The sequence below is a fragment of the Macrobrachium nipponense genome, chromosome 22 (genome assembly GCF_015104395.2).
Source record: "Macrobrachium nipponense isolate FS-2020 chromosome 22, ASM1510439v2, whole genome shotgun sequence".
NCBI lineage: Eukaryota > Metazoa > Arthropoda > Malacostraca > Decapoda > Palaemonidae > Macrobrachium > Macrobrachium nipponense.
Genome location: NC_087213.1, coordinates 55,331,824 through 55,347,865, shown reverse-complemented (window position 1 = coordinate 55,347,865; position 16,042 = coordinate 55,331,824). Strand labels below are relative to the sequence as shown.

The following is a 16,042-nucleotide window of genomic DNA, read 5'->3' as shown; positions in this document are numbered from 1 at the left end:
AGCAACATTGATTAGACCACCTGTTAAAACCGTAATTAGTTTACGCTCTTAGATTTACGAGTCCCCCCACCCCCTTTCTCTCTCTCTCTCTCTCTCTCTCTCTCTCTCTCTCTCTTGCAGTTCGTCAAGGATTAAGCTTTCATTGATTTTTAATTTGCCCCTGAATGACATCGCTGACCCATTAGTCTGTTTATTATATCCTTATTTCTAGCTTATACATGTTGCGTGAGTGCAAAGGATTTGCCTCGCAGTTACCTCATCGAGACATTAGCATTAGTGCGAATTGTTTTCCATTTTTCGGCGTGTTACCTCATCGAGGCATTAGCATTATGTGAATTGTTACCTTTTTTTTCCAGCAGGTTACCTCGGCGAGGCCTTTAACGTTTGATGCTAATTCTGTAATCGATTACAGAATGTTATCTCTTCGATGCCTGGCGCTGATTTCAGCAGTTTACCTCGTCGAGGCTTTGTTGGGTCTTATTTCGAATTTCGACCTTGCTTGGGATCCCTTAAGTGACCCATGGCGTCACGTCTGGCGGGAGATCCTGGAACTCGTCTAGAGAGAGAGAGAGAGAGAGAGAGAGAGAGAGAGAGAGAGAGAGAGAGAGAGAGAGGGGTTCTTAATTTAAATTGTCACTCCTTTAGTCTTGTTTTTTTGTTGATTTCTTCTCTTCATATTTCTCTCATGTGTTTAGCAGATTCTCTCTCTCTCTCTCTCTCTCTCTCTCTCTCTCTCTCTCTCTCTCTCTCTCTCTCTCTCTCTCAGATAGTTGGACGCATACCTATCAACGATAGTGATATAAATATATATAATAGATGGACGCATACCTGTCAACTATAGTGAACTCTCTCTCTCTCTCTCTCTCTCTCTCTCTCTCTCTCTCTCTCTCTCTCTCTCTCTCTCTCTCTCTCAAATAGATGAACACGTACTTGTCAGCTTTAGTGAACTAAGGAGTCTGTGACACAGGTACCAGTACCAGGGACCTGTTCCTATAGGAAGGTTAGCAAGGTCCGGCCAGATGGTGTGTGACCACCAGGCCTGTGTGACTCACAGCCTGAAAAAGAGAAAGAGGACCCTTCGACCAGGAAAGGCCACCATATCTTACCTATATAGGTTGTTGTTGTTGAAGATTAAGCCAGCTTTGTGTTGGCACGGGCTCTTGCTCCTAGAGCAGCCCGTAGCTGGATTATCTGTGAGGATACAAAAACTGCTTTTGGCGGTTAGTTGTAGAATTGAAAGAGGGTGACAGGCAGGATTGCAACCCCTTTGAACCTTACGGTGCCCATCAGTAGGAGAGAAAGCTTCATAGTAGTGAGACTCAGCCTAGTTGGAGAGTGCTGAGTAATAAATGGAAGCGAGTTTTAGTTTGAGGGAAAGGTGGTCTATATAGGTTTTGGGGCCCCTGTTTTTATGGAAGGAGCTGCCATAGGGAAGTGGGAACGGGGTTGGGGGTTGGGGTTGTTGAACGAGGTGGGATTGAGTTTCGAAGTGGGATTGTTTGTCTGAAACATGTCTTGATTTTGTTACCTAGAGCTGGTGGTCACTTGATTTTTCTCAACTACGGGAATATTCATGTGAAGTGAACTGTGCTCTGTGTGTCTGTATTTATTTGTCGGGGATTGGACGCGTTGCGGATGAGTCTTCAGTGAAGGTGTGTATGATGCAGCCCGTGGTCTTCCCTTTCTTGTTATTCCAGCAGAGTTAAAGCACTGTATGTACTATTAACTGCTAATTTTAAAAAAAGTACTCATATCAGCACAAGTCTTGAAATGGAGAAACAATCTACACTTACGTAATGGGCACAAAAAGATTTACACATCTATACGTAGAGATTTCGAGATTCTGTTCGATTCACCATTTACAGAAATTGGACTAGAAATGATCTCCCCCCCCCAAAAAAAAAAAAAAAAAAAAAAACCCCCAAAAAAAAAAAAAAAAAAAAAAAACTGTAGAGATTTATTAGTCAATATATTTGTGCCCATTCGTAACTGGGTTTCTTTCTCCCATTTCAAAACTCGTTGTACTGTGGGGTTTTTTTTTTTTTTTTTTTTTTTTTTTTTTTTTTTTTTTTTTTTTTTTTTTTTTTTTTTTTTTTGTTTTTTTTTTTTTTTTTTTTTTTTTTTTTTTTTTTTTTTTTTTTTTTTTTTTTTTTTTAGTTATTAATAACTTGTGGTCGCTGTCCCTGTGATTTTGCGACGGGGAAAGGAAACGTTTGTTGACGGCCCCCCCCCCCTCTCCCCCCCCCCCCCCCTCTCTCTCTCTCTCTCTCTTCTCTCTCTCTCTCTCTCGTCTCTCTCTCTCTCTCTCTCTCTCACAGAAAAAAATAGAAATAGACCTACGTTTTTAACTTATTTCTCTGTAACTGCTGATACACTCTCCTCTCTCTCTCTCTCTCTCTCTCTCTCTCTCTCTCTCTCTCTCTCTCTCTCTATCCCCCCCTTTCTTCCTTTTATCTATCATCTTTTTCCCATTTTTCAACTAATTTGCTTCCTTTTGGTATCTCACATCCATTTTTTATTTGGTTCCTTATGGAATTCTTTGTTCTTGATATTTACTTATTTTTTATTTGTTTTATGATGTAAGGTTGACGTATATCTGGTTAGATTTGTTTAAAGTATCATAGTCATTCCATTTCAATTCATACACCAATCTGATAATTTTATTTCTAGTCAAACTCATTTATTATTATTTCTCCCGTAGGGGGGGGTGGGGGCGCTAGTGCTGTCAGTGCACGTTACCTGGTGCGCTGTAGGCATTATTTTTGTTACAGCGTCCCTTTGGGCGGTGCACTGTAGGCATTGGGTGTGTGTGTGTGTGTGTGTGTGTGTGTGTGTGTGTGTGTGTGTACTGCCCTCCGTTCACATCTTCTCAATTCCATCTTGCTACTACTATCCACCCTTTCCTAACAATTGTTACAACATTATTTTCAGCGTAGAAACACGGTCCCCGGAGGTTCCAGCTCTTGGCCTCCGGCCTAAATTTTATAATCCAGTTCCTTTGTCGATCGCAGTTTATTCACTTTTATTAGGTTCAATCCCTCCCAGAAGATACCCAGCTGGTTTCGTTGGCTGCGGCATAAAGAATTGCAATGCTCCCACTTTTACTTTTGTGCTGTGTGGGTGTATGGAAGTGGGCAGTAATGCCCCCCCCCCGCCTCTCTCTCTCTCTCTCTCTCTCTCCTCTCTCTCTCTCTCTCTCTCTCTCTCTCTCTGCATGCTTTATTTGAAATCGCGAATACATTTCAGCTTCTGAAATCTACTTCTCTCTCTCTCTCTCTCTCTCTCTCTCTCTCTCTCTCTCTCTCTCTCTCTCTCTCTCTTTCTTATTTTATATTTACGATTCGGTGCCTTTCAGCGTTTGTACGCTTAAGACACAAAAACTTTCCGTGTATACAACACACGAATCCCAGTGACGAAACTCGTTTCCCCCACTGGTGAGAGAGAGAGAGAGAGAGAGAGAGAGAGAGAGAGAGAGAGAGAGAGAGAGAGAGAGAGAGAGAGAGAGTGGGGCCGGATATGACAGAGGGTATCGATCATCAGCGTCTTCATTTATTCAGGGATTAGGAGGACGAGGTCACTCCCCATATTATTGTATAATAATATCTTTGGTCATATTTCCACCTGTGGCTCCACGACCAATGAAAAAAAAAAATAAAGAAACTCGTGTAGATTTGAGATAGTTGTAGACTGAGAAAGTAGGAGAGAGAGGACGTTTTTCTGATAAAATAAAATTAAGAATGAGAGTAGTTGTAGACTGAAAAAATTGGAAGAAAGACTTGTACGGATAGAAAATAATGAAACAGTCCTTGTAGAAAGCAATTATTACGGATCAGTAATGAGTTAAACATTCGTTGTAGACTGAAAAAAAAAAAAAAAAAAAAAAAAAAAACAGAGGAGAGATTCTTTTACGAATAGAAAAGAACGGGTAGAAAAAATGGAATAATTGCCGTGAAATAGGAAAAAACCAGAAGAGAGTATCTTTTAAATAGAAAAATGAGTGTTGTTGCAGAACTGGAATAAAAAAAAAGAATTTTACTGGTAGTAAATAACGAATCAATCGGCATAGAATGGGAAAAAATAAGGCAAATAAAAACAAAAGGTGGAAAGTTTCCAAATAAACAACCCGCCTGCCAGCCACTGCTCCATATACCTTCGGGCGGGTCTTCGTCGATCGTCACAACCAGAGTCAAAGTATATGTGTCTGGTCACAACAACAGAACTTCTTTCTGATCCGATGGACGCTAATCGCATCGGAATGCGGATTGACTTCTTGTTCCTTCGGGGACAAGGACATCTGTCACCTACCTCTCTTGGCTTCGGTGACATCGCCGACCTCCTTTCCTCGCTGCTTGACGTCAGCGCAATTGGAAGCTGGCGATCAGTGACCAGTGTGTCCTTCCTTTTCCTCGATCGAGTTGGAATGTTTTTTGTTTTGTTTTCGTCCTTTTAGTGTCAAATCCGTTTTCTCTTTTTAAGCGTGGAATTCCCGTTTTCTGTCTTTGTAGAGAATATTTTTGTTACCAAGTTAATTTCAGTTTTCCCTTTTTTTCATAATTCGTTATATCTACTTTGACTTTCACACACACATTTTAGACCGCCTATTTATTTATTTTGAATACATGGGCACCTGCAGTATATTTTCCAAGGGGAGAGGGGAAAATTATATATATATATATAATATATATATATATATATATATATAGATATATATATATATATATATATATATAAAGGTTTTTGCCACGAAGGAAAAAAATGAAAAAGCGAGATAGCCAAGTACTTTCGGTCCTGTTCGGACCCTTTACTGAGGCAAACTGATTTTACAGAGGACAACATAGTCAAAAGAAGGCTTAATGTCCAAACTGACACTACAAGATCAAGTTATTTTCTATATATAATATATATATATTATATATATATATATATATATATATATATATTATATATATATATAAGGCTTAATGTCCAAACTTGACACTAAAAGATCAAGTTATTCATATAAATATATATATATATATATATATATATATATATATATATATATATATATATATATAATATTGTATGCAGTAGAATTCCAATGCCAATTAATTTAAGTGAAGCTAGGTGCAGAAAAAAATACAAAGTTACATGACTTTTTTCAATAGTTCCATATGCTATTGAACTGAAATCAGGCATTCCTTGAAAGGAGGATGATGTTATATACAGCATACAACTATTATACAATATTGTAACGGATACTTTTAATTTACTCTAACTGAAAGAAAAATGGTGCAGAATGGAAGGAAAACAAAGTGATGGAGTTAAATGAAATATATATATATATATATAATATATATATATATATATAGGATATATATATATATATATATATATATATATATATATATATATATATAGATAGATATATAGATAGATATATATATAGATAGATATATATATAGATAGATATATATATATATATATATATATATATATAGATAGTATATATATATATATATATATATATATATATATATATATATATAATATATATATATATATATATATAGATAGATAGATAGATAGATAGATAGATAGATAGATAATATATATATGTATAGATATATAGATATATAGATATATAGATATATAGATATATATATATATAATATATCTATATATATATATTATATATATATATATATATATATATATATATATATATATATATATATATATATTATATATATATATATATCTATATATATGATATATATATATATATCTATCTATCTATCCTGTATACAGAATACTTAAGACAGTTTGCTTCTCAGCCATTACATATGAGAAAGCAATGTGGCAAGTGACAGTGAAAGTAATGCAGTTATATGTAATGATAATTATAGTTTAGTGAATGGTTCCCATTAAAGTTTGAGTATCACCGCAGAGACACTGAAAATTCTTGAACTACTTAGGTTCTTTTGTGTGTAACATGCGTAAAATTGTTCAGAAAGTGCAGTGTATGGAATCTTTTTTTTTTTTTTTTTTTTTTTTTTTTTTTTAGCATGTCCCATATTTTCACAGCTATGTACATTTTGCAACAATAATTATTTCGAAAATTGCATCGGTATTAAAGCGTCAAGTGTCTGAAAAACTGTATAGAAGGAAAAGAAATGTGTGACTGAACGAATTTATGTGGTATTCATCCGAAGGAAGAAGGGTCCCACTGCAGAGAAAGGTTGACACTCTATGCAAAGGCTGTTTCACAGGAAAGGAAGGATGTTTAGCACTTCTTGTTCACCGTTTGTCTTCAGGTTCACTGCTGCCTTGTCACCAGTGAGTTCAAGTTGTTAGAGATGATTTTAATAGTAGTTGTAAATGATTTGAGGGCAGGTGTTGAAATTTAGGGCAAGGAGGTTAAACTGGATGTGGTCAATACTGTATAGTTTTATTTAGGATTTGTACGATGTGTTGTGTTTATATATACAAATAATTTTTTATATATATATATATATATAATAGTATTATAGATATATATATATATATATATATATAATATATATTGTATTTTTATAGATTATAATAAATAATAAATATATAATTATATTTAAATTATAATATATATATATATATATATATATATATATATATAATATATATATATATATATATATATATAACAACACATACATACAAATACATTTACAACATACATACATACATACATACATACATAGACAGACATATACACATATACATATACATATATATATAAAATATAAGCAGTATATATATAGACATACGTGCAGTGTATGTTTGCATGCATTTAATTATGCATCCTTGTAAACTGGTGCAGTGTGTAAAACACATATACGTGTATATATATATTAAATATATATATATATATATATATATATATATATATATATATATATATATCTATATATATTTATATAGATATATATATAATATATAATATATATATATATATAATATTTATATATATATATATATATATATATATAATATATATATATATAATATATATATATATATACAATACACACACACACACACACACACACACACACACACACACACACACACACACACACATATACAGGTAGTCCCCAAGTTACGACGGGTTCGGCTTACAACGTTCCGAGGTTAAGGCGCTTCTCAATTATATTCATCAGAAAATATTTCTAGGGTTATGACGCCTACAACTCTCATCTGGCACAAGAAATATGACACCAAAAATGCAAAATAATCAATATTTGAAGGTTTTTTTTATGCAAAATGCAATACAAATGCAGTTTACATAGTTTTGGATGCACCCAGGGTATTAAAAGTAAGGTTTGCTTAGGATTTTTGGTGATGTTCCAGCTTACAACGATTTTCGGCTTACAACGCGTCTCAAGAACGGAACCCCCATCGTAACCCGGGGACTGCCTGTGTATATATATATATGTGTGTGTGTGCGTGTGTGTGTGTGCATGCACAAGTTGATGCAGTATGGTGTGGGAGAGCTTTATTAGCTTCCTTTAAAAGGGAGAAATATGTACGTGTTGGTATTTTCACTGGTATTTTCTATCTACAGGATCAGATGGCACGCCAGGGAGAATGTCACACCTTCAGCAGTTCCTCTGTTATGACGATGACGACGGGCCCAGATGGGCGTCCCACTGTAAGTTTTTTCTTACTTTACTGACTTGATAGATCTGTTACGTGTACCACACATTAATTTTCTCACTCTAGTCTTTGAAATTCTTAGGAAAGGGTGACCTGCTCAACCTGAAAGTGAATGAGTTTTTTCTTTGCTGGTTCACAAATTGAAACCCTCCAAGTTTCTGATGACGTCAAATGGAATATATCCTCAATAATTTTCAGCGAACTTGATACCATCATGACTTTGTTTCCCTTATTTTTCCCTTCTTGAAAAATTAGGCTACTACAATAAATTTTACATGTTCAAAATGAAGCTAATACCAGTTTTAGATAGAAAAATCACTTGAAGCCTTAAAAGGAAGAAGATTTCAGTCTCCATAATTTGTCAGTCAACTCGCTAGAGGTAAACTATGGGACCTCCCAAAATCTTGAAGGGTTATTGCCATTTTGTTGGCCTGAATTGTCTGTTTGAATCTCTTTGTTGTTGTTATAAAGGATAACCTTACAAGCCAATAATTGTAGGCAAGCATTATAATTTATTGAAATACATAGGTACAGTGGAGGATCGCTTATAAAAAAGCATACAGCAAAAGTGGTGACTGATTAAGGCTCATTGAGAACTCTTAGGTTGGAAGTGACTGCTAAAGTTGTACAATATGTGTAGTATGTTGAACTTCTACTGTTCTGTGTTTTTTTTTTCACTGTTGAAATTAATCTTATATACAAGGAATCTGTAGTTGTCATAATTTTAACCTAGTACCAGGCCTCTGCTTATATGAAATTTATATATGAGTGGCATATTTGTCATAACTTTTTACAATAATCCTTTTTTAACTTCACAGGTTTATCATGCAAGTACTTCCTCCAGGGGAGTCCCCGGAGGTGTAAGAGAAACACGGCGTACTGTACATGACGGGCATTCTGGTCTACGCAAGATGGCCATTGGTCACCACATTGGAGAGCGTTCTCATATTATTGAAAGGGAACATAAAGATGGGAACTTGGAGGAGAGGCAGGAGTTTGTCAACTTAGAAGAAGGTTTGGCCTTTTCTATCTTTTAACTCAAAACTGTCTTAAAGTATGACCGATCTAATTTTGTTTGTATCTGTGTTTATAGGCTAGGTGGGCTCAGTGAACACATTGGGTAAAACATGAGCATTTGTTAGCTGGGTGTGTATTTTTTAAACTTGTGTGCCCCTTTCATCCCTCTGTTAGGGGCTCAGGTAGTGATGGTATGTATGTGACCTCAGAAAAAGTTTTAGGGGTATAGGTAGAGGTGATGGTTTTATTTATTAATTTTTTTTTGTGATAAAGTTTCATCATTAGAGTTTATTGTAGCTCATGGTATTGTTATAATATCGAGTATAAAAAGCATGAAATTTACAAGTGTTACATCTGAATTATTTACTAAAAGTTGGTTTTTTGCAACCTGGCAGAGGAAGCAGCTGACTTTGATAAAGAATTCCGCCGTCACACTCAGGGCGGAGATTCACGTTCTCTTGACTACCGACCCAGACACCGCCCTTCAGCATCATCACACCGACCTCGTTCTTCCAATTTGCCTGCTTTGACCTCCTCCAGGTAAATATACAAAATATTCACCATTGGATTTGGGACTTATGCACAATAACACAAAAAAGTCAACAGTAGCTCATTCAGAAGATACTTTTTTCCCCCAGAAGTATGGTGTACATTAGTGTTGGTATTGTACAGTTAATCAAGATCCACTTGTTTGTTTTGACATGCACAGAGTATTCTCTCAAATAAACTCAAGTATGGAGCACTGTCTTATATTTATATATATTCTGTATAGAAAATGGCCTCTTTCTCATTTATATGTGAACCATTGTATCTAGGATTTGTGAGAGTTTTGAAGAAATTGGTGCCCATTTCAAATGACCCTTTCAGTATCATTCTGTCGTTTTTACTGTTATGAAGAGATATTCATTACCGCTTAGCTTATTGTCAGCCTTTGTGGGAAGTTCTGTTTGATATAGATAACATTACAGTGGTGGTATGCTTAGATAGACATCTCTATGTAGCCGGCCGGAGTGTCCGTTTTTTTCACTTGAATACAAAATGTGGCGCTTTATTAGTTACTGGTGCTTCAGAGCAGAGGTGAGCCTGTTTAGCTGATGGAATGACACGGTATATTTGTTTGTTGAAATTCTATACCAAGTCATTTTAATTTTTAGTGTACAATAGGTAGGATTTACCCTGTACTGGGGTGCTCGTAAGCTCGGATGCAATTTTGTGTAGGTGCATCATCTGCAAAATTGTAGCCTTCATTAATTTTGGTATTCCTTGTCAGGCATAGAATTAACAATAATCAAGTATGTATCATATAAGTCTGCCATGCTTTGCATTTAAGGTGAACTGTTTTTAAAGAATGTTGACACAACAGTAACCTTGGCATTGGAATTTTATGATTTTCCAATATTAACCTTCATTCATTGTTTCTTCCCCCTTTACAAAAATTAGTATTCATTAGAGATGTAGGCTTGCTGTACGTATATGTATAGTGGACGACGCAGGTGTAGGAGTGAATAAAACAGGGACATTTTCTATTGTACTAATTACATTACCTGTAAATTTAAGACAAATTTCTATACAACATTTCTTGGGAGTTGTAAGGCATTAGTTGGATGTTAAAAATTTTGGATACTGGTTTCTGTTCAGGTGTGATTTGTAAGGTCAAGGAGTTTAAATTAATTTAATTTTAATCCTTATAGGCAATATGGAGAGCTGAATTTAGTCTTTATTTTGGGTTGGGGGGGTATGAAGATGATTAGTTTTATGAACAAGTCATATTCATAAGCAAGAGCAGCAAGTTCTCGTTTGGGAATTTCTAATAGGTCCTTCCATTTGATTTCCCCTTCTGTGTCTCACCAATGATTCATCATGTTCTTGGGTCCCATTAAACTCTATAAATTGACTACACCTTCACTAATAGTGATCACTGGGATAGTGAATTCCTTGATGCTGTGCTGTTGTGATGTATGTTCTTGTACACCTAATGAAATATAGTCATTGGCACTTGTTTGTTCACAGCCAGTGGGATTAATTTTTTTGGTTTATATTTTAGAATTTGATACTTTTGAGGAGTTGACATTATTTTTTTTTATAATTGTTAAGTAATTTGAGTTCTCTTTTATTATTATTATTGTTTTAAGAGGAAAAATCCATACTTTATACAATTGTGGTATTGTTTCAGTTACAGAAGGCGTTCTCGGCCTATGCTTTCCATCACTGCTGGCCCCAGGTAAAGCTAGAAACCTCAGTTATTTGCTGGTGGTGCCCTTTCTTTTCTTCGAATGGTATGTGGAGGATACTGGAATTGAATAGAAGCATTTTCTTTGTTCATTCAGAAGGTCAAGATAATGTACTTTACTAAAATCAAAAATACCTTAAGTAATGCAGCTTCTTTTAAGTCATATAACCAAACCCAAGTACACTCTTGCAAGTTAATCTGGCTCACCTAAGGTTGTAGTATTTCCATCCATTTTACTCCCGATAGAACATAAAAAATACAAGGATTCACCTTACATGGTTTATACTGATGGTCAAAATCTTTCTCACTTACAAGATATTCTTTCATGTTGCTGGATAAAACAAGCCAGGTATTAACTGCCTCACAATCTTTTATTTTCTCAGCATAATTGTCTAGGGTTTGGTTTGGGCTTCAGATTGACGAAGCCATGCGACCACTGAAATTTCTGATTTTAATGTGACTTCCATGTTGGAAGAAGCCTTGGTCTTAGTTGTTTGATCCTTGGGTATTTGGTGAATAACTCACTTGACCCAGTCCAGAAATACAGAAAACGCAGATGAACAATGACAGTGAAGCATGGTTAATGTGACAGTTAGACTTAAGCAAACATTGACAGCAGATGACAGAAACAAATCTCAGAAGGTAATTTTGCCATCTTCAACATTTTTAGCCTTTGTGGGAAAAGTGTATAAAGTTGCCATTCACCAAAGATCCAGTTAATGTATTAAGAACAGAACCTTCAGACCAGCTCTTAAATAAAGTTAATGATAATGACTCAGTGATTTGGTGAAACATAATCTGTGAATTGATTAATAATAATAATATTTATGATTATGAACATCAGATATATTTTAAATCCAGCCATGGGTAACCTTTTAATTTGTTATTTTTGTACGTTTTTCTTTGATGCAGCTTAGCATTTTGTTGATTGCTGCTTATAAAATAAGTTGCATTGCTAGAGTATTTTTATAATCAGGATTGATTGTTGTGTGCGTATTTAACATATGTTTTTGCAAAGTAATGATAAAGACTTAACATCAAATTTTTAAAACCTTTTTGGGGAAGTAATGGAAACATTATAATTGTTTTTAAATATAAAGTTTACCTCTAGATGCATTATTTTGTATACCTTTTTTATTATTCATGAAATTTTACTTAGTCTATCTAGCAAAGTGCATGTGATTTTAATTGAATAAATTCATTGCTAATTATTGCATCAGTGGGTGGTAAACATATAAATTTAAAAGTTTGAATATTGTGTTCAAATGATTAAGTTAGATACTTTTGGAACTCAATAAATATATAAGTGAAGAACACACTACACACAGAGGGGTATTATTAATTAAATTTGCTGTACTGTTATCAGCTGTTTAACTCATCATTTGAGGTGGAGTTCACTGTTGCTTAAAATTAGGCAGACCTGTCCATTATCCTCCATGTGCTAATCTCTCATACTTTGCTAACTTAAGGTGATCATGTTTCACATTTCTAACAGCATCTGCAACTGTTAACCACCAACTTGTAATGTCCTAAGTTATTGGTTTGTCTTAGACTTTGCTTGCCACTGGTGCTGTAAGAGAGTGTTGTTGCTTTTTTTTTTAACTTAAGTCGTAGAATGTGTCTACTGCGAAGAGTCATTTTTGGTATCTGATTTAGATAATAGCGTATGTTGTGTAATCATGTTGTAAAGCAGGAAGGGTCTTCAAGGTTTACTGTTCATGGTCTTTGCCTTCCTTATCATGATTTGGGACATGGTAGTATTTCATATTCAGAGACTAGTATTAATCTTGTATCAGAATGTGATACATGTATTAGACTGGACAGTATGCATGAATGGACTTCACCATAAGAGTTTGACCAGTGCGACCATGAAATTTGATTAATGAACATGGAAAATATGAGTGGGCATTTGTCCACATCGGTACATATTTAAATAGCTATTGGTTACTTGTAACTTGAAAATATGCATGCAGAATGGACCAAAGTGCCTGGGATGAGAGGGACTCCTTTACTTTTATTATTCTACAGTTTGGTCATTCAGAAAATGACTACTATATATGCTTTATGAATGAATATACTATATATGCTGTGGGAAAAGTTGCTTGGTGTGGTATGTTATGTTTTGACTCTTCAGGTACATGCAGTATTCCTCTTGTCTCTTAAGAAAAAGGTAACTGAATTCTATCTTATGAGGTTAGTGGAAGTGTGGTATATCAGCAAAATTTAGTATCTTTTAACATTATTCGTACGATCCCATCAATAATGTAGAGCCAAAAAGGAAATGTGTTCACAGAAACGCCCATTCAAAGGACTTCAAGACTTCGGAATTTGCCTGACATAGCATATCAGGATTATTACACAGGCTCTTCTCCACTTGATGGGTGTGATATGAACAACTGGATATTTATGAAATTGCTTGCTGTATGCCTTGCAAATGTGTTATCCATTCCAAAGTCTTGTTTAGGGTTGGCAGTTTTTTCTTGGTTATGCACTAAATAATTCTTTCTCAATTCAAGGTAAGTGTGTGTCTGTTAGCTGTAGACTTCAGAGGAGTTTATTTATTGCGTAATAATAGTGGTTTACCAGGGTTTTACTTCCATGACAGTGAGCAGATGGTCCTTCCTGTAGTGACTCAGTAGTTGGTTTCGAATACATCTTGAGTATAGCTTCTGTGATGCTTATAAATCATCTGTTTTTGTCATTTGCATACTGAACTGCTTCATCATCATCATCGCTGTATATATACTCCAGACGTCTTTTTATGGTCTGTCTTTTTTTTTTCCCCCTTTTTTCAGTACGTGGCATTATGTATCGTATTCAGTTTTAAAGAAAAACATTTGTAGTCAAGTATTTGGATTGAGTGATAGTTTTACTTCTACTTCTCAACTTTCTTAACTCTTTGTAATATAAGATTACTTCTCTTCAACACAGAGCCTGTCTTAGTACATGCACAGGAAGAACATTGGGTATAAGGTTTTATGTGTTTTGGAATATTGATAGCTTTCCTCCCCATTTCATCTTTTTCACTGAAAAAAATAGATTGAAAGGATTTTTTCTTTCATTTCATTTTTGAACAGCATTAATTTTGATGTTTAATGCATTTTTTTTTTTTTTGAGGTAAGTAATGTTTTTCACCTTACTCTTAGCTAATTTTAAGTTAAGGTTCATTATGAACTATGAATCATTTGAGTATCCGTAAGAAGGAATTGCATTGGGTGGTTATTCAAGTTTAGACGATTAAAACCCCTTCATTAGTGATAATATCATCCCAAATAACCTATGGAAAACTTATATACTTACAGGCAGTCCCCGGGTTACAACGGGGGTTCCGTTCTTGAGACGCGTTGTTACCCGAAAATCGTCGTAAGCCGTAACATCATAAAAAATACTAAGAAAACCTTACTTTTAATGCTTTGGGTGCATTGAAAACTATGTAAACTGCATTCTTATTGCATTTTTCATAAAAAAAACCTTCAAATATTGATTATTTTGCATTTTTGGTGTCATATTTCTTCTGCCAGATGAGCATTGTAGGCGTCGTAACCCTGGAAATAATTTCTGATGAATATAATTGAAAAGCGCCTTAACCTCGGAACGTCGTAAGCCGAACCCGTCGTAACCCGGAGACTGCCTTAGTCTAAAATAGAGGTTTTGAAGCAGATGCAGAGGTACGGCTTTCTTTATGGAAGAGAACAATTATTAGCCAATTGAAGAAGAGCAGGTAAGGTAAGTAATGAAGGCATTTATAAAAGTGATACAACAAATCTCCAAAATAATGGCTTGAAAGAAGGTGATAATGAAAGAATCAAACAGGAAACCCCTTCATTAAAAAGAAGTTTAACCAGACCAGTACGCTTCATTTCTTGACTTCCATAGGGCTGACCCAAATGGGATGTTCATAAGAAAGAGGCAAGGATTTTAGCCTGAAGTTGGACATTTAGTTGGGAAGAGAACCTGCTTTTCTTTCTTTCCTTGAATCTTCAGCTGAAAACTACAGACAGAGTAAGTCAACTATAAACCCAAGAGGGGTCCAAGGAGAACCCAGCCTGCAAAGAGAGACAAGTAGGGCAATAAATGAATAAATATGGAATAGAAAATTTAACTGACACAGCATGTGAAATTCAAGAGATGTCAGCAGAAAGCAGGAATGAATTTACTCCTTGCTTAAATATTTGAAGATCAAAAGATTGCACAACTGCACTAGGCAAAATATTCCTCATTTTAGTTGCAGTCAAGGAAAAACTCCTAGCAAACTTGAGTAGTATTAAACCTGATACTAGAAAACAATACGCTGTTTGCAGCAACAGCCTGCACAGTGCTGTGAGTTAAAACAGCTAGGTCAGGTAAAAACGGTGCTGAGGATGTTTTATGGGTAAAAAATCTTAAGTCAGAAAGCCATGTAGCTGGTGCTGAATGGATGTGGCGAAAGAACCTCGAGTACCACATAGAATGAGCCACTTAGGATAAAGTGAAGGGAGTGCAGTACTTCCATAAAGTTTCTTCGGTGGTAAAACACCCATTTGATGATATGTATATGATCATGAATAGATTCATAATAGCTCTACGACTGTATGGAGCAGAAAGTGGACACTAACAATGGAGATAATTACAGGGTATTTTGAAAATTTGTGACTAAGATGTCAAGATTTGTGGCAGGAGTATAGTAGGAAGATTGAATTATGAATGAGGAATTAGTCAGAGATGTTACATTAAGTAAATGGAAAAAGAAATAAAAACTTTGAGAGATGGAGATAGCTTTGGACATGTCATATGAAGGGATGGTAAACATTTGGTCATGAAAGTGGTAGACCAAGAAGTAGATGAACAAAGATCTATACGGAGACCAGTAAATCATGGAAAGAGGAATAGGTTAAGATTAGAAATTATAGAAGTTCAGGCAGAGGTTAGAGAGAACTCATTTTACATTCTTAACTGTAGAGGTAAAGTGAAAATTTTTTATGTTGAGTTGTTGTTCATCTTATTCCCAACCTTTGAGTTTGGAAGATTCTCATTTTTTCCCCCATTTTGTGACATAGCACTTTATTCACAATAAAGTACTAAAGTATCAGGTTGAAAGTTACTCCACAACCTGCTTTATACTATAACATTAAAAATATAACT

At 35.0% G+C, this 16,042-nt stretch overlaps 2 protein-coding genes across 6 annotated transcripts in view; both read left to right on the top strand.

Moving 5' to 3' along the window:
* The window catches only part of LOC135198691 (E3 ubiquitin-protein ligase TRAIP-like), a gene marked incomplete at its 5' end in the record, with an annotated part of 425,152 nt that overhangs the window by 170,452 nt on the left and 238,658 nt on the right, over positions 1-16,042 (top strand).
* The window catches only part of LOC135198687 (myeloid leukemia factor-like), a 69,705-nt gene that overhangs the window by 50,646 nt on the left and 3,017 nt on the right, over positions 1-16,042 (top strand). Inside the window, exons 3-6 of one of the 3 annotated variants that reach the window (XR_010310865.1) lie at positions 7,583-7,669; positions 8,493-8,688; positions 9,087-9,231; positions 10,865-10,967. Coding sequence is in view for 2 of the 3 variants with exons in the window: in XM_064226509.1 (XP_064082579.1) it covers positions 7,583-7,669; positions 8,493-8,688; positions 9,087-9,231; positions 10,865-10,912 (476 nt within the window). In the remaining variant the exon portion in view is untranslated. The remainder of the gene's footprint in view (positions 1-7,582; positions 7,670-8,492; positions 8,689-9,086; positions 9,232-10,864; positions 10,968-16,042) is intronic. The other 2 variants (XM_064226509.1, XM_064226510.1) reach the window with 2 other exon arrangements.